General features: G+C 50.0%; 11 protein-coding genes across 11 annotated transcripts; 7 read left to right on the top strand and 4 right to left on the bottom strand.

The window, feature by feature from the left end:
- Window positions 1–66: 66 nt before the first annotated feature.
- On the top strand, window positions 67–898 carry HETIRDRAFT_51465 (uncharacterized protein; the record flags this gene model as incomplete). Its single annotated transcript, XM_009547548.1, has 4 exons — window positions 67–456; window positions 531–641; window positions 715–809; window positions 868–898. 4 exons carry the CDS (start codon window positions 67–69, stop codon window positions 896–898), a joined length of 627 nt encoding a protein of 208 aa, XP_009545843.1.
- Window positions 899–1,973: 1,075 nt separating this feature from the next.
- On the top strand, window positions 1,974–2,565 carry HETIRDRAFT_317991 (uncharacterized protein; the record flags this gene model as incomplete). Its single annotated transcript, XM_009548032.1, has 4 exons — window positions 1,974–2,230; window positions 2,286–2,347; window positions 2,411–2,448; window positions 2,506–2,565. The coding sequence occupies 4 exons, from the start codon at window positions 1,974–1,976 to the stop codon at window positions 2,563–2,565; spliced, it is 417 nt and encodes a 138-aa protein (XP_009546327.1).
- Window positions 2,566–3,237: 672 nt separating this feature from the next.
- Window positions 3,238–5,518, top strand: HETIRDRAFT_65017 (glycosyltransferase family 57 protein; the record flags this gene model as incomplete). Its single annotated transcript, XM_009547605.1, has 8 exons — window positions 3,238–3,337; window positions 3,424–3,580; window positions 3,628–3,802; window positions 3,852–3,936; window positions 3,990–4,152; window positions 4,207–4,752; window positions 4,808–4,937; window positions 4,989–5,518. The coding sequence occupies 8 exons, from the start codon at window positions 3,238–3,240 to the stop codon at window positions 5,370–5,372; spliced, it is 1,740 nt and encodes a 579-aa protein (XP_009545900.1). The 3' UTR covers window positions 5,373–5,518.
- HETIRDRAFT_147684 (uncharacterized protein) lies at window positions 5,473–7,038 on the bottom strand. The gene is made up of 5 exons (XM_009548031.1): window positions 6,711–7,038; window positions 6,477–6,655; window positions 6,016–6,419; window positions 5,690–5,750; window positions 5,473–5,628 (listed from the first exon to the last, which is right to left on the bottom strand). The coding sequence occupies exons 1-5, from the start codon at window positions 6,910–6,912 to the stop codon at window positions 5,548–5,550; spliced, it is 927 nt and encodes a 308-aa protein (XP_009546326.1). The 5' UTR covers window positions 6,913–7,038; the 3' UTR covers window positions 5,473–5,547.
- Window positions 7,039–7,279: 241 nt separating this feature from the next.
- Window positions 7,280–8,220, top strand: HETIRDRAFT_25713 (uncharacterized protein; the record flags this gene model as incomplete). The annotated part of the gene is made up of 4 exons (XM_009547474.1): window positions 7,280–7,309; window positions 7,368–7,418; window positions 7,522–8,046; window positions 8,095–8,220. Coding segments are annotated over 4 exons (732 nt in total), but the record flags the coding sequence as incomplete, so codon positions are not given.
- A 364-nt stretch (window positions 8,221–8,584) lies between these two features.
- Window positions 8,585–8,927, bottom strand: HETIRDRAFT_173387 (uncharacterized protein; the record flags this gene model as incomplete). The annotated part of the gene is made up of 2 exons (XM_009548030.1): window positions 8,585–8,710; window positions 8,772–8,927. 2 exons carry the CDS (start codon window positions 8,925–8,927, stop codon window positions 8,585–8,587), a joined length of 282 nt encoding a protein of 93 aa, XP_009546325.1.
- Window positions 8,928–9,086: 159 nt separating this feature from the next.
- Window positions 9,087–13,685, top strand: HETIRDRAFT_434185 (uncharacterized protein). The gene is made up of 23 exons (XM_009548029.1): window positions 9,087–9,151; window positions 9,216–9,482; window positions 9,536–9,623; window positions 9,675–9,750; window positions 9,802–9,919; window positions 9,969–10,087; window positions 10,142–10,562; window positions 10,630–10,731; window positions 10,784–10,900; window positions 10,963–11,061; window positions 11,111–11,234; window positions 11,287–11,450; window positions 11,504–11,548; window positions 11,611–11,768; window positions 11,824–11,916; window positions 11,971–12,088; window positions 12,139–12,262; window positions 12,312–12,356; window positions 12,415–12,421; window positions 12,474–12,548; window positions 12,606–13,252; window positions 13,307–13,456; window positions 13,509–13,685. Exons 1-23 carry the CDS (start codon window positions 9,104–9,106, stop codon window positions 13,613–13,615), a joined length of 3,312 nt encoding a protein of 1,103 aa, XP_009546324.1. The 5' UTR covers window positions 9,087–9,103; the 3' UTR covers window positions 13,616–13,685.
- Window positions 13,686–13,769: 84 nt separating this feature from the next.
- HETIRDRAFT_318963 (uncharacterized protein) lies at window positions 13,770–14,619 on the bottom strand (the record flags this gene model as incomplete). Its single annotated transcript, XM_009548028.1, has 2 exons — window positions 13,770–14,339; window positions 14,401–14,619. 2 exons carry the CDS (start codon window positions 14,617–14,619, stop codon window positions 13,770–13,772), a joined length of 789 nt encoding a protein of 262 aa, XP_009546323.1.
- Window positions 14,620–15,456: 837 nt separating this feature from the next.
- HETIRDRAFT_384100 (uncharacterized protein) lies at window positions 15,457–18,453 on the top strand (the record flags this gene model as incomplete). Its single annotated transcript, XM_009548027.1, has 7 exons — window positions 15,457–16,306; window positions 16,359–17,392; window positions 17,454–17,546; window positions 17,615–17,735; window positions 17,789–17,911; window positions 17,965–18,094; window positions 18,155–18,453. The coding sequence occupies 7 exons, from the start codon at window positions 15,457–15,459 to the stop codon at window positions 18,339–18,341; spliced, it is 2,538 nt and encodes an 845-aa protein (XP_009546322.1). The 3' UTR covers window positions 18,342–18,453.
- A 55-nt stretch (window positions 18,454–18,508) lies between these two features.
- On the bottom strand, window positions 18,509–19,590 carry HETIRDRAFT_475172 (uncharacterized protein). Its single transcript, XM_009548026.1, has 6 exons — window positions 19,549–19,590; window positions 19,458–19,499; window positions 19,326–19,397; window positions 19,138–19,266; window positions 18,958–19,085; window positions 18,509–18,905 (listed from the first exon to the last, which is right to left on the bottom strand). The coding sequence occupies exons 1-6, from the start codon at window positions 19,550–19,552 to the stop codon at window positions 18,702–18,704; spliced, it is 579 nt and encodes a 192-aa protein (XP_009546321.1). The 5' UTR covers window positions 19,553–19,590; the 3' UTR covers window positions 18,509–18,701.
- A 1,200-nt stretch (window positions 19,591–20,790) lies between these two features.
- Window positions 20,791–25,558, top strand: HETIRDRAFT_475168 (uncharacterized protein; the record flags this gene model as incomplete). The annotated part of the gene is made up of 24 exons (XM_009548025.1): window positions 20,791–21,029; window positions 21,083–21,217; window positions 21,269–21,489; window positions 21,540–21,706; window positions 21,760–21,865; window positions 21,921–22,003; window positions 22,062–22,149; window positions 22,203–22,345; window positions 22,397–22,525; window positions 22,576–22,721; window positions 22,780–22,897; window positions 22,953–23,132; window positions 23,191–23,325; window positions 23,386–23,501; window positions 23,557–23,661; window positions 23,722–23,773; window positions 23,825–24,063; window positions 24,120–24,198; window positions 24,253–24,338; window positions 24,398–24,578; window positions 24,631–24,737; window positions 24,787–24,931; window positions 24,980–25,128; window positions 25,186–25,558. The coding sequence occupies exons 1-24, from the start codon at window positions 20,953–20,955 to the stop codon at window positions 25,556–25,558; spliced, it is 3,360 nt and encodes a 1,119-aa protein (XP_009546320.1). The 5' UTR covers window positions 20,791–20,952.
- Window positions 25,559–25,680: the final 122 nt, after the last annotated feature.

The raw sequence follows: 25,680 nt of genomic DNA, 5'->3' as shown, positions 1-25,680 counted from the left end.
GGACGCGACGAGCCCGAGTCGTAATTGCTCTACCTTTTACACCCATCTCCCCACGGAAACCTGGCCATGGGATACTCTCTTCCATCACCGACCAGCCCCGTCGAGCGCGCGCGCGCCCTGATGGCGCGCAAGGACGCCATCGAAGCCGAGCTCGGCGCGCAGGCCGCCATCTTGACCGCGAACGGAACGAACATGCAGGAGCCGCTCGTCGACCGGGAGGGCTTCCCGCGCGCGGACATCGACGTGTGGGCGGTGCGCCACGCGCGCGTGCGCGTCATCGAGCTGCGCAACGACCTGAGCGCGCTCATGGGCGAGATCGGCAAGGCCCTGGAGAGCGTGTATGACCCCGCGCTGGCCGCCCCGGCGGGCGAGCACGCGGACGAGGAGGCCCGGGGCGCGCTCAGGCCGTTCGCGAAGGTCAACGCCGTGGCCCCTGACAGTCCGGCCGCGGACGCCGTACGAACTCGTCCCCCCTCCCTCCCGCGTCGTTTGCGACTGACCGCGTTTCTGATGTCCGGCGTCGTGTGAAGGGTCTCCAGCGCGACGACCTCGTCGTCAAGTTCGGACACCTGCGACACACGTCCTTCCCGACCGCTTCGTCTCTGCAGCCCCTGGCAGAGGTGGTCGCCGAGAACGAGAACGTGCGTGCTCTGCGCTTCGGGCCCTGGTCGCGGGGGCTGTGTCGCGCCGAACTCACGCTCATCGTGTCTGCAGAAAGAGATCAGGGTCTTTGTGCGCAGAGGCGAACAACGGACCGTGGTCTTGAACTTTACCCCGAGACAAGGTTGGGGCGGCCGAGGGATGCTCGGGTGAGCGCGTGTGCAGTCTGACTGTGCGTCGATATGTAGCTGATGATTCCTCGCTCAGGTGTCATCTCGTGCCGTACACACCATCGTAGTGCAGAGTGTGCAAACAGAGCAATTTTTTATTGGTAGATCGATGTACAACGAGATGTAGCGGTAAGGTCGGGAGCGGTTGTAATCCTTGCGTGATCTTCGAATTCCGTTTTCGAAGCTGTAATCTAGGTCCTTCGACGATCGTGTATGCACTACGCATTCCATGCATTCGATATCGCACCAAAGACAATACGGTCTGTCGCCCATACGCCGAGCTGTATTCTCGGGACTTGTGGATCACGTTGCTGTTCGAGATTGTTCCCGCTCATCGGGCAGCCACATCCATGGTGGAATCCCACACCCTGGTTTGTGCACTTTCGTCGACATAGTAGAGACCTTTCTCTGCGGCAAGGCCCTCAACAATAAAGTTCGTGAGCCGCACGCACCCGCCGCCCCGCCCTTGGCCTCAGAAAGCACGAATCGCGATCAGATGCGTTCACGAGAGCAAACTTTGCGAACACCGGCATGCGGCAAAGTGGAGCTCTGCATACCATCAATGTGCGATGACTAGACAGAAACAACTTTGCGTGTCTGAGACCAGATGTCCAAGAGTGTTCTTAGTGAAGATGCGCAGAAGCCTTTTGACACCCCTCTGATCAAGGAGCAAGGACCCTGATCACTGTGAGGGCGCAGCGGGCCGGGTGGCCGGGGATGCGGGGCAAGCTGCCCCTTCCGATCTCCAGCACTGCACCACCATGTCCGCTTGTCTACGGTTTACTCACAGGGCGAGTACACCGTTTCCGAACTCGTCGTTCCAATATTTCCTTCTGACTGACTTGCATCTCTGCAGGTCTGGAAGTCCTTCATAGATAACAAAGGTTCGAACGCTCGTCTACTTCTGTGTCCGATACCTGTACGCGGCGTGGGTCCTTATATTTAACACTAGGCCACGATGCTCAATGCTTTCCGAACGTAACGCGATTTTGAGCTGCGTCGGTTTCACTGGTTCTCATCCGAATATGCAGCTTAACATACATCACGCACGACCTGGCGTCGTGGAGGCCTCGTTGAAGATCGAGCCATATAACGGTACATCGTTGCAAATGCTACCGTAAGATATCGCTGATTGACTCACACATGAAGCAAAGTCAACCGAGTCGGCGTACGTTTTTTTCTCTCCGATGCATTCTTCCATTCCGAGTGATTCACATCCCACAGACCGTTCATGGCGGTCTCATCCTGTCCTTGACGGACACCCTGGGCTCTCTTGCCGTTGCGACGAAAGGCCAATACATGACCGGCGTTTCGACCGATATCGGAGCCTCGTTCGTTCGGCCAGCAGGGCGTCCAGGAGATATTTTGAACATGACAGCTTCGTTGACCGGATTGGGTGCGTATGTCTCAAACGCAAGCTTAGACAAGGGATCTCATTGTCGAGGACACAGGGAGATCCCTCGCTTACACGCGCGTTGATTTTAATAACGCAGCTGGGGAGCTGGTCGCTTATGGATGTGAGTATCTCCGCGCATGCCGTCCCCGGAGGCGCTCTTACGCACGTTGTGCGCGCTGCTCAGATCACACGAAATATATCGGCAAGTCCATAAACCACGAAGTCAGTTGGTCACTGTCCCGATAAAGTGACGGACTTTGCTGATGATGTGCTTCACAGGAGAACGTCAAGTTTTCTGAGGATGGGGAGACTGTCATAGACGGCAAGGATGTGGACTGAGTCTTGAGTCTATCTATGCGTGTATTTAGAAGTGCTAGTACACTGTTCCACAAGCGAGGAACATGCGTTTTGAGGTTGCCGACCCGTCGGCACTCGCGCATCACACGTGCCGACGTGACTGCGACCCCGTTGTTGTCCTCTAATAAGTAGCCCACCGAGTCTCTCTGACCGTGACCACACCTGGCATGGACGAGCAGGCCCATCTCACGCCAGACGACCCTCCTCAAAAACTTTCCCGCTTGCGCACCGCGTCGCTCACGTCTTCGCAGACTTCCTTGGCATCCAGCCCTGCTCGGAAGGCGCACTTACGGACCCCCAGCCTTCGGGAGCGCCCATCATCCTCTCACACAAAGTAAAGGATCAACCTGCATGCTTATTGGCTTTTGAGCTCACGGATATCTCAGCTCCGCGCAGGAGCGACTCGACATCATCGCGCCTGTCCCGCTTCGCCATAGCGCGTTGCAGACGCCGGATCTCACATCGCCACGATGGACACGTACACCTTCCCCGTCCTCATCTCGCGCGATATCGCCAGCGTCTTCAGTGTATCACAAGTCGCACTTAAGCTTCAGCACATTCGATTCGAGGGGCAAGTTGGCGAGGGTTGCGGAGGATGGGGACAAGGCGGCAGAGCTGGAGAGTATGGGCATGGGAAGACGGTGGATTGGGTGGATGCATAGACATGGGATGAGGGATTGGATTCTCCTGTGTGCGGTGATTGGGTCCGCGTGGGTGAAGTGGTGTGTTGGGCTGGGGTCATATTCAGGTCAGTGTTTATCACCTGCTCGAGCTGTGCTGACGCCAGTCGTCAAAGATAATTTATATATTGACTGTTGAAATGCGCGTACCCAGGAAAAGACACGCCGCCTATGTTCGGTGATTATGAAGCACAGCGACACTGGATGGAAATTACCGTCCATCTGCCCATCCGACAGTGGTACACTTATGATCTGCAGTACTGGGGGCTCGATTACCCACCAGTGACTGCATACGTATCATGGATATGTGGTTTCATGTATGTATTTCAATACTCGTATTATATTGGATCTGACAGCAGGTTAGCGGATCCCTGATCAATCCTACGTGGTTTGTTCTCGACAAGTCGAGAGGGATCGAATCCGAAGGTAGCAAAGTATTTATGCGCGCCACGGTCCTGATGCTTGACCATATCGTCTATGTCCCCGCATTGTGGATGTTCACGCGCGTCTGGCATGCTGGCCGTTCTCGGAGGACGCAGGTATTAACTTTCAAAGATTTCTGTCGGCTAGCTACTGACCCACAGGAAGAATCTAGCTTTTCTTACACTCCTTTTGCAACCAGCTCTATTGCTCGTAGATTTCGGACATTTTCAGTACAACTCAGTCATGCTCGGTAAGTTTCGAGATTTATCAACTTCAAACTCACCTTCACATTTCACTCTCTAGGATTTACCCTGTTGGCTGTCAACTTCTTCATTGCGGGACAAGATCTGCTAGGAGCCTTCTTCTTTGTACTCAGCCTGTGCTTCAAACAAATGGCTCTTTATTATGCACCCGCCGTAGGCTCATACCTCATCGGAAAATGCCTTTATTTAGGCCCTAAAGACGGGTGCGTGCTTTCTGTCTAATGCTTCGCGAGGTTATCAGGTTCACATCACTATAGGCTGCAGCTGTTTATACGGCTTGCCATCGTCACATCAATCTCCTTTCTTATTCTCTTTCTGCCATTCCTGCCACCCTTTGCACCGATTTCTACCATCCTTGACCCGATCACGCGGATATTCCCGTTCGACCGCGGTATTTTCGAGGATAAAGTAGCGAATTTCTGGTGTGCGTCGAACGTGGTCATCAAGTGGAAGTTCTGGGCTTCACGCAACACGCTCGTGCGCATCTCTACCCTGTTGACCGCCGTTGGGTTTGTCCCCGCCGCTGTTGCTCCCGTTCGAGCATGGTTGCGGCTTCGCGGAGAAGAGCCGGCCGAAGGCGAGGCAAAGGGAAACAAAACGGTGCCCGCGCCGCAGGTCATCCATCCTGTGTTGCTTCACGCGCTGCTGAGCAGTGCAATGTCATTCTTCTTGTTTTCCTTCCAAGTACATGAGAAGACAATCTTACTTCCCTTGATGCCACTCAGTCTACTTCTCTCGGGGGCAGCGCAAGGTTCCACGGCGTTCAAGATGGGAGCGTTGGTCAACAACGTGGCCGTGTTCAGGTAGGTGTCGTCATGTAATAGCTGCAAAACGCGTGTTGAGTTGATGGTATCGCAGTATGTGGCCTTTATTAAGCAGGGACGGACAAGCCGTGCAATACATCGCGCTGCTGTTGCTCTGGAACCGTTTCATCGGTCACAACCCATTTCGAATCCGGAAGGCAGAGCTTTTAGATCTTTTTACCCTCGTACGCCCGACCCCTTTTTCAGTTGGCATGTTGGCTGAACATTACCTAAAGGGCGTGTACGCGGCATGTTTTGCTCTGCATATCCTTGAATTTGTGTTCTTGCCTCCCGCGCGGTATCCCGATCTGTTCCCCGTGCTCAATGTGCTCATCAGCACACCGATCTTCGTTCTCACCTGGCTATGGAGCATGAAGTCCCTGATCGAAGCGCGCTGGACGGTCGGCGGACTCGGACTCGGTACTAGAAGCCGGCGCCCTTCGATGAGCGACAAGGGCCACAGCGATGTCCAAACGCCAGCCACAGAGGACGGGATAGCCCCCATGATCTCTCGGGGAATCGGCCGTGAGTTCGGGCTGAGAGCCCAGAGCCTAGGGTACAGATCTGGGAAGCGGAGAGCGCCGGTGTCGAGAGCGGCTAGTGTGGGCTTTGCGGATTAGGTAGTGTACGATAAGACTTGACGGACTGTGTATAATCTGTCTCTGTGATTGAAGCGCTAGGACTTCCTGCTTGCAACCTCTGCGCTAACAAGCAACGATTCATCTGGAAAGAATGGTATACATAAAGAATAGATTCCAAGTCCGTCAGATATATGGAGATCCGATAAAAGTCTAGCTACATTATAACACAATCCTTGTCACTGGATCGCTCCGCCTCAAGCGATGCAAGTAAGGCCTTCTCATCATCGCGTAGTAACTGCAGCTCGTAGACTCAGTATCTATAATCCACATGCAAAAGAGTTGAAGATGCGACTTACACCCTTGCGATCCCGGGCTTGCATGGCGCTTATCCGACTCTCCCTTTCGTCTTTCGCTCGTCTAACATGATACAAGGTAGGGATACAGATACAGTTAAGCAGAAGCAAACAATGATGGTGGTACAAATGATTCGAAGTCAATAGCAGATTTGTGAGATAATTTAGGAGAGCATCGTTCGGGGGGATTATGGTCGTTGGCAGCATCAGCAACGGCAGTAATGGGACCGCCCGAGATTTGCGTGGCGAGAGATGTCGCGATAGTTGTGATAGAAGACCTAGAGTGTTATGAGAGATCACCGAAAACGAAGTGCTCAGGGAAGGCGTACCTGTCGGTCTTTGAGAAAGGATTCGACGAAGGCTTAGATTTGGGGTTGGTATCATGAGGGCTGGATGGGCTGGATGAAGTAGCTCCTGTAGCCGCTAAGGTGCGCTTGATAGAAGCATCAGCGCTAGAAGCGCTCGCCGCATTCGACGAAGGCTTAGGTTTGAGTTTGGTATCATGAAGTTTGGATGAGCTGGATGAAGTAGCTCGTGTAGCGTTCGGTGCCGCTAAGGTGCGCTTGATAGAAGCAACAGCGCTAGAAGCGCTCGCCGCCAGCGTCTGATGATGAGACGCGAAGATAGGATTAAAGTGTCCTCTCGATGTAGCTGCGGAGGTGGATGAATTCAAAGGTGAACAATCATGGGTGGCGGGGAAACGGTGTGCTGGGCAGTACTGCTGTTGACAGTCCTAGAGAGCAACTCAATTTAGAGAGGGAATCGTACGAAGCAAGGCATATAAACTCACACTGCATCGGATGGGTTGAAACAGAACCTTACCGCATTTCCCTTTCGCACAGATGGGCGAGGACCTGGCTTTACCAGACTTGCCCGTCATGACAGAGCATTCCTCATTGAAATGGCGCTCCATTCGGATGTTAGGATCCTGCCCAGGTGGGATAGCAATAGGAACATTGCACAAAGGACCTATTCAGACCGCCAATCAAGACCCGTACGAACGGGAATGGGGGCTCGTACGCACAAGATGGGGCGACCCGGTTGTACTTGCTCTCGTCATACTTGTCGCACTTGTGGGAGGCAGGTAGGAAATGGTTCGTGCAGAAGGGTTTAGCGCAGTGCTGACACTCGATAGGAAGGAAGTCGATCAGCATGCATGTGGCTTCAGAACATTGGTGTCCGATGGAGAGTAGTTGTTGGTCGCGCTCTGTCGAAGAACGAGACATAATGAGATTCAGGGAGTGTGGTGTGGTCAGGATACGTGGTAGAGAGATGGATATATATAAGAGTCAAGGGGGGGACGCGCGTCTTAGGTGTTGAGGCGCGACGCCGTCGCCAGCCAAGACGTGAATGTTCTGGGAAATTCGTGGCTGACGCGTCCAGCTGTGCCTGCTACTACTACATAAGCGCCCGTCTGTGTGCGTCTAACTTGACAAATGATCATTTCGAAGCATTTCGATGGCCACGCGACTGTGGCATGACTCAGTCTCACATCGCGAGCAACAACACTATGACCACACCAACCGTCTTCGTAACATTTGTGAGATAGCTTTAACAAGTTTACAACAGCAACGATTCAATGCGATTTTGCAGATTAGACATGGAGAGTCGACAGATAATCTGGTACGCACTCTGCGCAAAACGAGGATCCTGTAATTGATGATTCCAACGCGGGGTACAGCGTTCGGTGTGGGCAGGCTGGGAAGATGCCCCACTGTCCAATCATGGTAAAGTCAATCAACAACACCTATATGTCTGCTAATCTGTGCCGTAGGAATGAATGTGAGGATATGAACTGCTCATCATGCTTTAACAATTTGCATGATGTCTTTGAGCAGCAAGCAAGGGCAATGGGCCAATCCTTCACCGAAACGCGATTCACCGCAATCTACGCATCCACCCTGAAACGCGCCTTCACCACCGCGCAGGCGTTGTATGACGGGCAGAAAGACCCCAAACCCACGTTCACCTCTTCACCCCTGCTCCGCGAGCAACACTTTGGCATAGCAGAAGGAAAGCCCTGGACATATCATCGAGAAAAGGGCATGACTCTAGAGGAACAATTTGATCAGGGAAAATTCCCTGTTCTTCACCACGATGACGAGAAATTTCCAGGTGGGGAGAGCTTGAACGACCTTGCTGCGCGTGCAAACCGGGCAATCGAGGAGCTGGTACTCCCGCACGTATGGACGGCTGCAAAGGAGGGTGAGAAGGGTGTCCATATTGCTCTCGTCAGCCATGGCCTATGCATCAGCCAGCTGATGATACAGCTCCTGAAGCACAACACAGATGGACCTGATGGTGGAGATTACCGAGGTCTGAAGAATACTGCTTGGAGTAGGGTGACTGTCAGTATAAAGGTGATTCTCATCACCATTCAGTTCGTAGGGTCTTACGGACGTGCGTAGCAGGGACTCAAGGAGGGGGAGCGGCTGGAATCAGTCGACGATGCTCAATCACCGCTAGATATCCGTGTGACTGACATCGACCGTCACTCACACATTGAAAATATCGTATGCGCTCCTTTGACTGTAATTCGTTGCGGAGCTGATATTCAGGCCACAGAAACGGCAGAAAGGCGGAATCGGTAGTTCCGCGTATGACCCTAGCCAGAAGGATATCAGGGCATTTTTCGGAGGTAAAGTGGAGGCCCAAGAGCATTCAGAGAGTAACGCTAGAGACGAAGTGAACATATAGCATGTCCACTGCTGTAACGGGTGGCCGATAGCCGATATCATGAGTTTCCGTAGAAAGATATCATTGTGATACTGTCCCAATGTTTGGAGCTAGGCAATTACTGTATCATATTCACTATGCCATAACCTTTCGACGTCAGAAATCAATATATATATAGTCAATGATGAGAACATACATTATATATGCATGATGTGTAGTCCCTCAAGCATATGGCATCAACTTTTTCAACTTGGACGTTTGTGACGTGCTTGAATATGCGGCCTGTGCCAGCTGGTTCTTTCTTCCCGGCCGTTTTGACACGTTCAGATGCGAATGACCGGCATGCGCCTGAAGTTGTCTTGAGATTAGCCAAGTTGAATGTTCGAATGATCTGGCGAGTGGTGCTCACGCGTTTAAAGATGCCAGAGGGCATCGACCTCCATCGTTTCTTCGTCCCCGAATGCGTCTTCAATTTTGGGAACTGGAAGATTGAAGAAGTAGAGAAGCCGCGCGCTGGCGATGCGACTAGCCGGCGCGCCGTAGAGATCAATGAGAAGGAAATCATTCTACCAGCTTGCTTGTTGCAGACTCGAGAAAGCGCGCGGAAGGAAACCAGTCGGCGATCGGGTCCTCGGGAGCCCCGTGACAGATTTCTACTGAACTCCGCCACTCTCGGCTCGGCCTTTGTGTCTGCCCCTCATCGACAACCCGCCACCGTCTTTCTGCAGATTAGCTTGCAGCATGAGCCAGAACGAGTCCACGAACAACCCCGCGGATGATGCTGAACGTGTGCGATTTTTGTCCCTTAATGGTCTCTCATTCCGGGACGCTGACGAACGCTGTGATCTCGCAGATTCGTATGAAGAGGCTCGCAAAGCTCCAGGCTTCTACGACCCAGAGCAGCAGCCCCAGCCCTTCTCCTAACCCCTCGACTTCTAGCATATTACCCAAGTCGAAACCAAAGCCCATTCCTGCACCAACACCAAAGAGGGCTCCAGAGGCTCCCGTCACGTCTTCACTTGTGCCGCCAAAGAAGAAAGCGGTGTCTACGCCTGCGAGATTCGACTACACGGCCTGGGAGAATGAAACAATCACGACTGTGTTCAAGGCTACACTCGATGTGCGTCCACTTGTAATATCCACTCTGCTCATGTAGTTTAGAAGGCAAGACAGCGCGATCTGGCCATACGGAGTGACTATGATATCGTGTGGCTCAAGAATTACGACGATGAAGATCAGTCCATGAATGTCGATGGTGTTGGTACGCCCTGCAAGCTTTACTCGTGTCTGGTCTATGTACCAATGTTACCAGATCCTCCAGCAATGCACGCCGACAAACTGGATAACATTCTCATTGCTCGGCTTGACATATACCCAGGATCACCTGAGTAAGTCTTGGCTCTGATATCAAGTGAACATACATCTTCATGGAACATTAGGTTTGACAATGAATTCCGACCCTTCATTTCGCGGATACCGAAAGATCACACTGTGTTTGAATACTTGGTCGGATGCTGGAAACGGCTAAATGCCGCTAAGTCTACGCTGGTCAAGAGGGTATGTCCAGCTAGGCCCATGTATAAAATGTCATCTAACAGTGTTACAGGGATATTCTCCAGTGGATGTTCAGAGAGCGTTTGAATTGGAAGCGAAAATGCGGCATTTGATCATCAGCTACATAGGCATACATCTCATGAACCCCGAGGCCTTTCATTGTCCAGAAGGGTTCGTCATCTATTTAGAGATGCTTTACTGTCTAATCATGCTTGCTTAATTTAGGAAACCAGCTGGTCATCTAGAGTTTGTCGCCATACTTTTATCTCTTTCTTCTTTCTCGACGCCTTTGTATGGAGGAACAGTCGAATCACCATACAGCATCACTCCGTCCGAAATCGAGGTCTTCCTGCAAGACTTGGTGAACCGCTTCGAATCTGAAGGAGACCTGGAACTTGTTTTAGGTCCCGTAGTCAGGGATCTCGCATGTCATGACTCCCTTTCCAAATCGGAAGGCCTTGCTAGCAGCGACTCACAATGGCGCGGCGTCATAGCCGGATTAGAAGCGTTGGTGTCCAACAAGCATATCATACACATGATCATCAGGATGCCAGAATGGGACCCCAAGGAGGCCACCCCTACTGATATGGAGGATATCAGCTTGATGGGGCCTTTGTTGAGCTTGAACGTATTTCCACGGGATTGGGTGTGTATAGACTCGAAGCATAGACTTAAGCCGACGATACATCTACGCTCACACATAATAAAATTAGCCGTCCATCCTCAAGACATATTTCTCCGGGATGGACTCTCGGCCTGCCGTCGATGTCGAATCTGCTCGGAATAGTCTGCGAGGCACCTTGAAGAGCTTACAAGTATGTGATCGGCCACCTCGTTCTTTCTGGCTAATGTCCATTCGCTTGGCAGTCATCTCTTTTCAAGATCTTCAACACCATCGTTAGAACATCTGCGGAATGCCGAGAAGCTTTCTTATCTTATATATCTCATGTTGTATCCTTAAACGTAAAACGGGCTGGGATGCAGGTCAGTGTTGCTAAACGGATCGTCGTCCGATATTCCTCATGATGATGTTCGATACCGGCCAGGTCGACCCAAACACTGTCGCCTCCGATAGCTTCATGATGAACTTGCAGATTATTTTGTTGCATTTCGTGGAACCTTTCATGGATGCAAATTTCACGAAAGCAAGGAATATCTTTCGCTTGTCATGCATTGCGACTGATATTTCCGTAGATGGATCGCATCAACCCTCTGTATCTTGCGCATTCTACACGCATTAACGTGAAAGAGGAAACCCGCATCAATGCTACTAGCGAAGAGGCATCGCAGTGGGAGAATGCAAATCAACTCTCTAACAGTGAGCCATCTGACGTACCAAGTTGACATCCGATTTAAATTCTCATGAGCAGGTGCCCCGCCTCCGAATTTCATTTCTGAGATCTTTTATTTGACTCTCGCAATGAACCACTACGGCTTCCAGAAGACGATACAAACCTTTGATGATTACCACAAGCAAATTGACGAGCAACAACGGCATCTTAACTCTATCATTGGTGATCGATCTTGGGAAGGAGTACGAGCTCGTTCGTTGATTCCCCTAAGGTTTAGATACTCATGTGATGATAGACTGCTTTCCAGGCGCGGATGGAGGCAGCTATCAAGCAAGTAAAGGTACGCTTTGCATTCATTCTCCTGTTCTTCTTTACGCCGTTGCTCAACATTTGCACCGACAGGATAATATTGCACAGCTAAATGGAATGGCAGCGGCTGCATCTACGCAATTACTTGACCCTGAAGTGCTGTTTCGGGCAAATAGTTTCAACTCCTTTGTCGCAACCTGGCTGGTGAGGTTCGTTGATCCCAGGAAGAAGCACCCCAAACCTGTTGTAGAGTCGGTATCATATTCATCAACCGTATCGTCTCCTGCTCAACCCATCTACCCATAGCCTGCCCTTGCCTACATCGGTCCCATTGGATTTCAGGGTCCTCCCCGAGTATATCATTGAAGATTGTGTTGAGTATTATGTCTTTGTCGTTCGGTAAGATGGCAATCGTTCTATTGGGGGACACAACTCTGACCGGCTTCCATGCAGTCATAACGCCCCCAGCTTAGAGTTAGTAGGAAGAGAAGAGCTCCTAGTATTTAGTCTCACGTTCTTGATGTCGACCTGGTATATCAAGAACCCGTTCTTGAAGTCGAAGATTATCGAAGTACGTGTCGTCGACCCTATACCGTCCAAGCTGCTGACACCTGCTTGAAGATCTTGTTCTTCGGTTGTTTAAAATATTACCGAAACGAGCAGGCTAGCCTTCTCGGCGGGACACTCAACACCCATCCATTAGCTGTGAAGTATCTCATGCCAGCTTTGATGCATTTTTACATTGGTATGTCGTCACTCCTAGACGTGGCATCTTCCCTCTGACAGCCCTGCAGAGGTTGAACAAACTGGCGCAAGCTCTCAATTTTATGATAAATTCAGTAAGTCTATATTTTATCTGATCTTCGATTTCATACCGATTCCAACTATCCTTTCCAGACGCCCGGTAAGGTGATTTGAATGTACGGCGTGATTGTTGAGTTTAATGTTTCACTCAGTCGGAACATAGCCCATCTGTTCAAGGCCGTTTGGGACAATCCTGCACATAGGACGGCCCTCAAAGAAGAGGCAAAGTAAGTGTATTTCGAACGTCGAATCAAATGAGACGCAAAATGCTCATAATGTTACAGGAATGTCGACAAATTTGTCCGCTTTGCCAATCTTATGATCAACGACGTGACATATCTCATGGACGAATCCCTGAGCGATCTGGCACAGATATACAGCATTCAAGTAGAGATGAAAAACACCACGGAATGGGCGGCCAAGCCTGTACAATATCGCCGGGAGCGTGAAGGTCATCTTCGAAGTCTGGAACGCCAGGCCACTGGGTATACGCAGTTGGGCAAGTCCACCGTGGATCTTTTGAAGTTGTTCACAGCAGAGACGAAGGAACCCTTCATGATGCCGGAGATCATTGACCGCCTCGCTGCGATGCTCGATTATAATCTTGATACTCTCGTGGGACCGAAGTCTCGTGAGCTGGGTGTTGAGGACAAGGAAAAATACTCCTTTGACCCTCGACAGCTGCTGAGCGACGTTGTGCAAGTATTTTTGAACCTAAGCGAGCAGGATGATTTCGTTCAGGCTGTGGCTGGGGATGGTCGCAGTTATAGGAAGGAACTGTTCGAGAAGGCGGCTTCGACTTGTCTCAAGCACTCTCTCAAGAGCCCGACGGACATCGAGCGATTGCGGAAATTTGTCGTCAAGGTCGAAGAGGCCAAGATTTTGATAGATGCAGAGGATGAACTTGGAGAGATTCCTGACGAATTCCTGGGTATGTTGGTCGCGTTGTTTGCTTGTTTTACTATTGTCTAATCATTGTATCCAGACCCCTTGATGTTCACAGTGATGAGGGACCCCGTCATCCTTCCTACCTCCCGAGCCATCATCGACAGATCCACCATCAAGTCCCATTTATTATCGGACTCAAAGGATCCTTTCAATCGGGCGCCGTTGAAGATCGAGGATGTGATACCTAGTGAGTAGTTTCGTATACACATGAGTGAACTGGTCCTTTGACAATGTTGCAGATCCTGAATTGAAGGAGCGAATTCAGTCCTATTTAACAGAGAGAAGGAATAAGAACGCTACTTTCGACAAAACAGAAGAAGACGATGTGAAGATGAGCATAGATTAGAGGCCTCTGGTGTGCTTGTGTGTAATATTACATTGTAACGGACATCTGGACTATCGTATGTGTTTGTGCCATGCGGGACTGGATATATTGCAAGACCTCGAGGACAGCACGCAAAAAACCGTGCATCAAGAAAGACTGATGAGAGAAGGGAAGATCACCGTTTTCTCTTCTTCATAGGTCGCGTTGGCCCAGCTGGTCGACCGCGCGGAGCGCCCCCTTTCCTCCCGGCCTTTGGCCCTTTACCCCGTACACCTCTCGTTGGCCCTGCCGCACATGTCAGATGTGAAGATTTCGAGCATAAGTGCCAATGCGCACCTGCGTCCATGTCTACATCATCATCCTCTCCATATTCTGTGCCTGCGTCTGTGCCTGTAACAACGCTACCTCTGGGAGTAGGCGCTACACTTTCATCACCGCTTTCTTGTGTCAAGGCGCTGCTATCGCTATCACCTCCCACTAGACCTGCCATGACCTTACTCCTCCCGCGTTTTTTTCCCCGTCCGGGGGGTTTCACTGGAGACGCTGGCGATGATGCTGGAGGGGAAGGTGAAGCGGAGCTGTGCATGCGGCGTGCGGATATCATGGGTTCGAAGGAATCATCCAGTGGTAAGGAGAATTCTTTTCGAAAGAAAGGGTGCGCAGAAAGGTTCGCGGTGGGTGAAGGAGAGCCTGTAACTTGCGGTGTTGACTGGCTCGAACCGGGAGACTCGTAGCCTTCTGCTTCCTATATACACAATGCACGACTGCTGTCAGTAGTTTGATATACATCGAAGACGCGAATTAACACTCGCCAGGTTCTCCAACGCGTCTAGGTCATAGCAACTGCGCAGTTTCTCCCAAATCTCGTCTATTGACACGGATTGACCGGTGTCTTGATGTATGGCGTTGCGCATGGATAATACATGAAAGTGCCGGTGAAGGCCGACCGGTCTTGCGCGCATGAGAGAGCGAAAGAAAGATATTTCACCTTCCACGGTTGACAGAAATCCCACAGATGCAGTCATGAGTTTGAAATCTAGACGAAATCTTCCATACGCCAGCTGCAAAGAGAGAAGGCTTGCTGCGGTGCTGCCTCGTGTTTGGTGAGTACACGGGGTCTTCTCTATGTAAGAGCCACACTAGGCCTTCCCTGCCTCTTGCCACATGTCTCGATAAGATAAATCACCGCCAGAGTGGGCTATGCCGCATGGCAACACTTCAGTTGAATGCCTTTTGCAGTCAAAGAAAAATCATACCTGGTCGACTGGGCAGCTTTTGCATCTCTCGCTTTGAACAGTAAGGAAACAGACTCATGGCTGGACCTACTTGTCATATATGTGAGCATGGCCCTTCGTATTAACTTCCCGCCACATACTCTGATTGCGACGCGCAATGCACGTTGACCACTCACGGATTATTGTTCAACAGGCTCTCTGCTTCTTGGTTCCGAATATGTCTCATTCTGCCTCTTGCTGCGTTGTAAAGCATTGATCCGTATCCGTCTCATGATTCTTCACAGGTAAAATAACTTCTGGAAGAATAGTTCGATAAGAATAGCATGCGTCATATACCTACTCAAATTTGACTCATGCTAATCCCGTGTGGTTTGAGTTTGCCGTTAGGTGAGGTTGCTTTGTTGTAAACTCGCTTTAACATACGAGTCAATGCACGACAGTGATTCCCTTTGTCACAAATTTGCCACCCCCTGAACCGCCACGACAATGTTTGGCTTTCGCTGGGCAGTCATCACGGTGCCACTTTCTCCAGCTTTTCAGACCAACACATCCTCAACACTCTTTCTACCCTCGATCACCTTTCTTCCTCTACTACTCTCCATCTCTCATTGTACTTTCTACCCCTCAATGTCTCCAAATATCCATATGGCGACGCGTGAGCCCTCAAATAATCGTAAATCCTCGAGCAGGTCTTCGAGGCCGCAGACCTCATTAAGGCCCCCATCCTCTGTTCGACAAGGGATGCCAGCTTTTGAAGTCACTCTATCTAAATATCATGGGCCACCTGAATCTATCAATAAACCTCTCCCTAACCTTCCGCTATCAAATAGGAAACACGCGATCGTCCCATTTCTATCGAGGACACTATCTACGCCCGTCACGACAACAGTCCCAAACCTGCCTTCCAATCCAAATCGAGAGCACAATCCACAACCACTCCGGCGTATTCCAAGGACTTCTTCACAAGCTGACGTGAACGAGAAACTTAATCGGCGCAAGGGCATCGTGGGCGGTTCTGCTGTCTTGGCCACCGGTGTTCCAATTCTTGCTACCCAACCCGTGAGCTTGGATTTTCAGGACATTCTCGCCGACGTTCTCATTCACGCGGCGCACATACAAACCGCATGTGGAGACAAGAGGAGAGATGTGGAGAAGTTGAGGAGCCTCATTTCCACCTTTCACATCCTTGTGGCGAAGCTCCTTGATTCTACCTCTGAGCTCCCCGGACTTATTCACGCATCTCATAGATATATCCTGGCATGGGAATCTGCACAATTCGCGGATAAAGTTTTCTGCAATCACGCAAAGGTTCAATTTGATCCATTTCGCCCCGAGTTTTATTTCGGCAATGCCGTGTCGCTACTGCAGTTAACACTCACCTCAGTTCGCACGATGTTGGATGTTGCAGGCCTAGAATTGGACGAACCGTGGAAGTTTTATGAGTATTCTATCAAGTGGGCAGAGTTCGAAGAGCAAGGTGATTCGTATTGTATTAATACCCATGTCATACCACTCAACCTTTTCAACAGTACCTTTTCCGGGGTCTGATGATGCAGAGAAGTCGCGCGACCCCGATTCAGACACGGATGATGATGAAGATGACAGCACCACTTTGGTGCATTCAAGCGAACGACCCAGCATCAGTATCCGAGCCTCCATCGCATCTGCCTATGGAAAATTCCCTTTGTTGGCCAAATTGACAAATGATCATCCCTCCTCGTGCACAGTCTCACAGGATACGATTTACAAGCACGGTCGTCTGTGGTATGCTAGCCTTGACGCTCTGATTCATCTTCTTACCTCGCAAGACGCTATCGCTGATGACGGGCTTGTCGACTCATTCTTTTTGACGTACGATTTTTGGACCACTACCAAAGAAGTCCTCGGTGCCCTGATTATGCGCTATAAGAAGGCCAATCACCAGCAAGGCCCTTTAGAAAAGTCGTGTAGTGAAGAAGGTCGGATCGCCCAGCTGCGAGTCATCCGTATGATGCGCAACTGGATCAAATTATATTGGCGGGACGACACTCCATCTCCCGTTATCAAGGCCCTGCAAGAATTTATAAGAGGCCATGTTTACAGGGACTGGCCGAGTGCTGGGCCTCTTCTTGACCAAGCCTTGCGCTGCACTCGTTCACGCACTTCACGAACGGTCCACCGACTGCGTGAGGCGCCGGCATTATCTTCCGCAGAACATGCCACGAAGTTTCAACAGCTCGTTGCCGCACTTCCGAATTGGACAAAGCCCCGAAGCTTGCATGATATGTGTCGTCAATACCCCTCTCAAGTTTCTATCGATCAGATCGATGGTGGGAAGATGTGCGATGAACTGGCTCGCCAATTAACAGTCTGGGCCTCCAACCTCTATCGATCCCTTGTCCCGGAGGAGTTCCTGCGCCATTATCAACACAAGCATGGCTGCACTTGTGCTGCACAGTCCGCTGTTCAGGCGATTACTGTCTACCATGATGCCCTGACCTGCTGGGTCCTGAACAGCATATGTGACCAAAAGGATCGTGTAGTCAGAACTAAGGTCCGAAGAACATGGATCAAGGTGGCACGAGTATGTCCCTTTTTGTTCGGTACCTAGGCCTTTTGTTGTCATATCTGACCATTACTTACAGCGCTGTCAGAAGATGCGGAATTTCGACTCGTTCTATGCAATTGGAAATGCGCTTAACTCCAAAGCAGTCGCGACACTCTGGAAGACATATGATGTAGGCATTCTTCCATGCGCTTTTCATCCATATTAATTCATTTACCCGTCTACCTTTGATCTGGGCAGAACCTTGAGTATCACTCTCGCCACGACGAAAAACTCCTTAAGGCAGTCACAAGTACATGGCAGCGATTCAAAGTCGTTCGAGAGGCGTTGAAATTTGACCGTGCCGCCGTGCCTCCTCTTGGTTCGCTTCCACTTCCCTCAATTGAATGGCTGATATGACAACCTTTTTTCCAGCGTCTTACCAGCGGGAGATCGAGAAATTACTTAATGGTTACGAGCGTTGTGCCCAGTCGGAGAAGTCAGGCCACATGATCCCTAACATCTTTATATATAACTGTGTCGGACAGACTATTCGCCGTGAGCATTCTTACTAGTCCCTGCCTGCTTGATGTTTTCTCAGTGACCCATAGAGATGGAGCAGTGGCATCAACCATATGACATCAGCGAATCGGTCTACATCCAAAGCTGGCTCAAGAATACACTAGATCCTCTCATCAAGGAAGATGTGAGCGCATTGATCAAGGTTTTGGCTGCTCGAAGGTAAGTTTTCTTCGCATCATACATTCCATGCTAGATCCAAGCTGACTTCCAATCCTTCAGCCTCCGAATGGAAGGCGCAGAGCCACCCCTTACGCTTGTGCGGAGACTCCGACGAACATCGTCCGCCAGTGACACCAGCCTTTATGTCGCCAACTTTACGGCTAAGGCAGTCGCCTGTTACCGCACGCTCTCGACGGCGAAAAGGAAGCCACCGGAAGGTATTGAAAACATACATCGCTTGGCTTAGCTGCGTTTCCTTCGAGTCACCTAATTGATTTGTTTAACACATGAGCTACACAGTCCTTCCTTCCTATACCTGCTTGCATTTGTTAGTGGTTAATCAAATTGATCGTACCTACACTCTTTTAATGCGCCGACTTCACGGAATTTTAACTTTGTGGCCGACTTGCGCGCTGAGGCACAGAAAAAATCTGGCTCGCTGTCAGCCTGTTTTCAAGAAAAGAGAAAGACATGGTAATAGAGGCGTAAAACAATGCGCCGCAAACAGAAGGCGTCTGCGGCGTGACATATGCATACAGGCGACAGACACGGCATGTCTTCAAGTTCCTCGTGGCCAGCATCGCTAACTCGACTGATCACATAAGACTTATGCAGAGCGAGCAGCCTCAATACGTCTCCTCGCGACCTGACGCCTGTTCAACCCTGTAAGCGCCGAGCGTGAAACAGTGTCCTTGTCCTTGCTTCGCTCTACTTGTTCTTCTGACGCGGACAAGATGATTTCGACGTGACAAGGATGTCCTTGGTAGGGGTTGATACGACCGTGTGCACGGTATGTGCGACGGCGGGTTTTCTGAAGGGGATGATCAACAAGACCAATGCTATGTAATGGACATACGGCGTACGGGAGCTTGCTGCACAACGATGTTCTTGATGGTAAGATCCTCAAGCTCAAGGCTTTTCGCATCCGCGTTTGACTCGGCGTTCTTGAGTAGGCGGGTGATGAACTTGACGGACTTCTCAGGCCAACGACCTGCGATTTTGTGAACACCCCGAAATCAGGCCTATGTGGTATGCAGACTCACCCTGAGTTGTTTTGAACTGCTTCGCCTGGCTAGCACGCCCAACACCACCGTTAAACCGCCGATAAGGAATGACTTGTTTGTGCTCTGAGACGTCGCTAAGGTAAGAGTAGGCCTTGGTGAGTTTGAGACCTGATAGTCGAACACGCGTCAGTATCTTGACCTAGATCCTATCTGTTCACCCTATTCACCCGTCAGCGCGGCAGCAACCTCCCGCATATTTTTGAAATGGGTCCGCAAGTACTCGCCGCGAGCGCGGGAGGCTATATGCGAAGATCATGGGATTAGTCTCCAGGAACAGCAGCATGGTCTTTCTGACACACTTTTGTCAGGGTTAGAAGCGAGGGCAGCGGCGGCGTAGCGAACTGAATGAAAGACATGAGCGTCGCCGGGGAAGAATGACGGATCACTCACCCATCTTGAATTCTTGAGGTGTCTTTTGTCGTGGTTGGCGTTGTAGGGCAGTCTACAAGCCGGCCGTGTGGCTTGAACTTTGTTTCGACTACGATACAGTTTCTCGGCAACTTCCTGGTACAAATAGTTTCCTCTCTCGGCCATCGCTCGGGCATGTCCTGCTTTTGCTTTATTGCCCTTCTGCGATGCAGCATTTTGCCTTTTGAGCACCTTCTTGGATATGGCCATCATGGTCATGTGTTGGGAATCAATATGGTCAATACGCAGTCAGCTGAGGTTTGCAGTTTAACTGGGCATGGCCCTCATTCGACGTGTTCATGTTATTGTCTGAACTGCCTTCGTTGATACACTTTGTGTCGAAGCCAGTGTTCAGCGCAGGGTTGGATCAGAGATGGGGCGCGAAACTTTAGTTAAAAATGCCCAATAGAAATCTAATGACGAGCTAATTGGCGTTTTCAAGCCACGTGAAGTAAGATTGATGAGATCATGCGCACCGTCGATCACTGGATCAACGACCCAACAATGCATTCGTGGGTACACAACAAAGCACAACGCTTCATCACTTCGTCCTACTACACGACTGCTCGTTCTGATATACAGCCCAGACACGATCATTGCTTTCTAGAAGTCACCGTATCCCCAAATATTTGTGGCCGTATTCTGCTCAATGCCAGCGTCTGCAGACAGCAGTTTCGATCATGTCTCGGCATCTGTTACCGCTGCTTCCACATTGGTAGGCCAAGATACCCCAGTTGACCTCGATAGATATTTCGACTTCTCTGAACTCGAGGGCAAGGATGCTTCGAAGCAAGTGAGTGTTTCGCCTTCCGAACGTCGTGCAATCTGGACATCATATGGCCTGTGTGACACAGTTAAATATCTTGAACAACATGATGGCCAAGGCTATAGCAATACAGGAGGGAGCAGAGAACATCTTGAACCAGCAGCATCGGGATATCAAGGTATACCCATCTTGTGTTTCCCACGTGCAAAGGCTGAGAAGTTGGGATGGGTAGGAAACATTCCGGGTTCAGCTGGAGAACGAGCTTCAAACGGCGAATGGACGGATCGAGATAATATCCCAGCGAATGGATCAGCGTAAGTCCCTCGACACCTCAAAGGTGCGACTGAACACGAGCTTAAACAATCATCACGTTGTAAGTGAGGAGCTCTGCCGATGACAGAGGTACGTGTGTAGTTTCAAGAGCCTATCAAGGATGAACTCACCTTCTCTAATGCTCAGATGACTTCCGCACTGTGCTACAGCAAGCCTCCGTCTACGTCAAAACTCTGACATCCGTCGGCAGATCGTTCAGTCCCCCTTCCGCTTCACCGAGCTCTTCTTCCTCATCCGGCCCCCCATCGGCCCATGAAGAGCAGGCTAATAGAACCCGCATCGATGCTATGACCAAACTTATCACCATCCTGCAGCGCAATCTGCGTGTTCGATATGAATTGAATGTTGCTCAAGTTGTCCAAGCGTAAGCTGTCATAGATTGAATCTACTCAGAGATCGTGCTTGATACTTGCGTAGAGTGATTCCGGCCCTTTCTGATCGCTCGTCGCAATTCTGCCGAGCGACTGCTTACCGCCTCCTTCGCCATACAATTGTCGACCAAGACTCCGTTCAATGTCTGAAGGAGCAGCCTCTTGACTGGTACATCGTCAAGTAAGTATGTGTTTCATATACTTGTTCATTAAGGTTTACGGCATTTTCAAGGTCTCTGACCTTGGATAACAAACACACAGTCGAGAAAGAGCAAGTAATTAAGTTCATTCGAGCCGTCGTTGAGATAGGGTCGCAAAGGAGTGGCCCGAACACTGCGCCTTGTTCTGGAAACGTACCCCTCTCGGAGCCCATAATGCGCGCGTTCATCGCTATTGCAGAACACCCTGATGATCCCTTCAAGTCCATCTGTGTCCAGACCTTGGCTGAAATCAGTGAGCACACTGAAGCTGTTATTCGAATGCTGATCCTATTTTCGGTGCAGTGCTGATCGACATCGAGCTGGTCGCTCGGACTGGTGGTATCCGTGTTCTGCTGCAGATGCTGGCTGATGGACCACTGGAGATATCTCAACTGTTGACCCCCATATTTTTATACATTGTTGACTCGCCTCGCACCAGGAATTATCTCCACGCTGGGACGGATTTGGAGGTGATGACACTTTTTATCCCGCCCAATATCATCAACCTCATCTCTGCTTTCAGATCGCGATGTCTGGCGTGACGGACGCATACGGCAAGGATGCCGAGTATGCGGACAAATTAAAGGGCGCATGCAAAATGATCACGTGCATGCTACGCACCTGGGGGGGTTCGTCTTCCATGAAAGTAAACGCATCGACTTATATGCTTATCATATTACATAGGGCTGATGTACTTCAGCATGGATAACCTACGAGCAATTCGTGCACTGATTGATACCCTGCGAATACCTTCTCTAGAAACACGAGTGAGGATATTCCCTACTATAACACCTTCCGAAATCATCTGACATCGTACGTCTTTAGGAAATCATCTTGGATATGTTCTTCGATTTACTGAAAATAAAAACACCGCATTGGTATCAGACGTTCATCAATGGGCGTCGGTTGACTAGTAGGTTATCTCGTCCCTTGGCCCCATTTTCCTACTCTGAACAATCTCGTCAGTGTACCATAAAGCACGGTCCTCCTCAGAGCCGGAACATTCAGTGGAAACGGACACATCCCAACGTTCACCAGAGCCTTTGAAGCTTACGGATCAATACATAGCTCTCCTTGTTCTTGTATTCACGCAAGCCGGTCTCTTAGATGTCAGTTCATACGTCAATAGATTGCGATCGTCGGCTCATTGACTTTGACAGGCCCTTACATCCATGTTTGAGGAAACCACTGTTGGCAACAATTTGACTCGGAAAGCTACGCTCCTCATGGCTGAAGTTCTGCAGCTAGCGAACAAGGTTCTCCCCCTCTCGGTAGCGGCAAAAGTTCAGGTATTTCACGCTGTTTGCTTCACATGTATCAGGCCTGATCAAAATTTTAGCTTGTTCCTCGCGTCTTCAGCCTTGCGTCGGATTACGACCACGGCGAGCATCGCATAGTAGGTACTTCGGCCCTGTCCTCTATAGACAGTTTGAATCGCAATCGGCTTCGACTACAACCGACTGCGGTGATGAACAATCGACCAAGGTTAGTAGAATTTCGTCATCAATGCGCAAGGTCGCAGATTTGATCCTGTCACGACCAGAGCAAACTCCGTGGAAGACGCCCTTCGTAGGGGTCAACGGCATGTAGAACAAGTCAAGATCAAGATGGGCTTGCAGATGGATGACAAGACCTTCCAGGCAGCTTTGCTGGAAACTCAGGTATGAGACACTCTCATCAAGCTCCTGGAATAGATCCATTGAGTCGGTTATACAGGTCATGCTTACGAAGGACCACATGAAGTGGAACTTCGAAACTTTGCAAGACCTCATTGACGGTCCACTACTCAATCCCAAACGCATGGAAGAAGCCATCAAGGTCTCGCGATTTATCCGTCGATTAATGTCCTTCTATCACCCATTCAGTCATCGCTTCTCTGACATGGAGAGAACAAAGGTTTGTACGATATCAGTGTGCAATTGTTATGATCCCTGTTGATCAAAGGAAATGACAGGCCAACCTACGTTGGGTTCGGTTGGGATGCACCCTGCTGACGACGCTCATGGCCAGTTCGGATGGCCAACGCTTTTTGTCCTCCGAAGACGACTTTCTGAAACAGATTGTCAGAAGTTTCGCTCAGCTTGATCCGGTAATATATCCTTGCTCTCATGATAAACCATAGCCGCTTAGTTGAGGCTTTTCTTAATAGTTCAACGGCGCTCCAGAATCCGACCCTATATTTTCGAAGAAAAGGGTATCCGAGACTCTCACATACGGTTACCTCGAAATGCTCGGCACCCTCAGTAAACACAAGGAAGGCATAGAGTTATGCGATCGCCTCAGTTGCTCACAATCATCTTACTCACACGCGTATTCTCAGATTGATGGAAAAATTTAGGGTCTTCACTGCATTCTATCATCTCAGCGAATTGCGCAGTCGCGAGGATCTCATCAAAGGCATCATCAAAAACATCGACTATAGCATGTACGAATTGTTTATCTACGTCTGTCTCTTGTGCATAAAATGTCTAACGGTCTTTGGCAGCGATGGACACCCACGAATTGTATTGTCTAAGGCCCTTACATCCAGCTACAAAGTGTGCTACTTTATCATCTTCCTCCTGACGCAGTTCTTGACCCGCGATTAGCATGTTCGCCTATACGCCACGAATCATTTAGGAGTGATGATTCGTAATAGCGCGTCGGCCAATGCTTGGACCCTTCGGTTACTGCTAACTCAGTTGTACGATCCCAACAGAGAGGTCTGTGAGATGGCAGCGCATTTCCTGGAAGAAGCGTGCGAATCCATGGATATCTTGCAGCTCGTGGTTGTAATGCAGCCAACATTAGACCATTTAGGAGAAATTGGCCATGGACTTTTGCTCAAGTGTGTATGAACTTCGATTAATCTTTGTGCTCATTCCTAAAGGGAATCCGCCACAGGTTTATGTCAACCCCAATGGGGTTCCGATATCTCTATGACGCTGGCTATATCGACAGGGAGATGGACATGTGGCTTCATGTTCGTTTGTCATTCACGCACCCGTTATCATGACTGACATCAAACTCGTGGCAGGATCGCAACATCCATTACGTGGTTCAAATCGAGGTATTCCTGGCAAAAGCCTTCAGCTTCATTCCCCATGATGAGGAAGACATGCTGTCCGTTTTGCTTCCCATTATACTCCCTGCAGCGACTTACGGTGTGCGTGTTCGGCCAGTGCGTTTGACGGCATTGTCCCACCACATTTCTATGGCGAGATGGCAAAAACGGAGCTCGGATGCCAAGTCTTACACGAGAAAGGCCACTTCGCTGATTTCACTCATTTTATCAGACAGCATGGTCTTGAGAACGAAGATCCTGAGGTGATCATGAAGTTGAAAAGTATTTTGTGGGCTGTGGTAAGTCGCGAGCGGTAACTCCGGATTTATTTTATAAAGAAAAAATTCCTAGGGAAATATAGGATCTAGTGCTGGCGGGCTCCCATTTCTCGAAGAGGAGGAGATTATTCCAGTTATACTTGATATTGCCGAACAATCTCTGGTTCTGTCTGTGCGGGGGTACATAATGCCTATTCTCTGGTCAAAATAAAAGCTGATGATTTCACAGGACATGTTTCTTTGTGCTGGGACTTGTCTCAACGACACCTCAGGGAGCTGAAATATTGGACGATTATCGATGGGAGGCAACACTCTCGCCTCTCGGCCTCCCTACGGGTTTGTGTATACCCATGGATCTCTACAAATTCATTTCAGTATGTCTTGTCCGTACAAAGCCATCATTGTGCTCATCTCGGTTACAGATACCACCCTGGGATCCAGCTTTAGTCGGGAACGATTCCGCCAATCGTTTAGTGCCTCCAATTTCGCAGGCCGAGGAAGAAGTCGTCACTACTATCTCCAACTTGTCGAACGCCGTAATTGCGAACACAGCATCTCGGTCGTTGGCCAAGTATGCCATGACATTTTCCTTGCTGAATGATCACTCATGGATTGTTCTTGTCGAAAGATTGAAAACTCGGCCAGAATATCGCAAAGTGTTTACGTCACTATCAATGTTCTATCGCGCATTGCATGCCATCTCGACCTCGCGCTACCGCCTTCCTGTCCGGCGGTTTATCTTTGACTTATTCACCATTGAGCTTGACTATGATGTGGTAAAGCAATTGGCGGATTATGCCAAAGTGCTTCGGGCACCTGTTTCACAGGTCAAACCTAACCCTAATGGGCGTGTAGTTAGTGTGCTATTTGCTACTTCTCGGGCGGCCGCATCGGAAAGCGATGAGGAGGAGGAAGTGAGCAATAGCCATCGACCGGCGAAGGTTGATGCACCAGTAATGAGCTTGCGGCCGAGGAGCACAGTTGTCGGGTTCGGGGAATGAATCCATGTAGTTTATAGTCCTGTGGAACGTCATGTACATGCCTTGTATTTTCCATGTATGTATATACCGCTCATCTTCTGGCTTCCAGGAACTTACACTCTCGGTATGTCGGACTTTCCCGA

This window comes from Heterobasidion irregulare (assembly GCF_000320585.1).
Source record: "Heterobasidion irregulare TC 32-1 unplaced genomic scaffold scaffold_05, whole genome shotgun sequence".
In the NCBI taxonomy this organism is placed as follows: Eukaryota; Fungi; Basidiomycota; class Agaricomycetes; order Russulales; family Bondarzewiaceae; genus Heterobasidion; species Heterobasidion irregulare.
The sequence above is the reverse complement of the archived record's forward strand: the minus strand, read 5'-3'. Positions and strand labels throughout refer to the sequence as shown.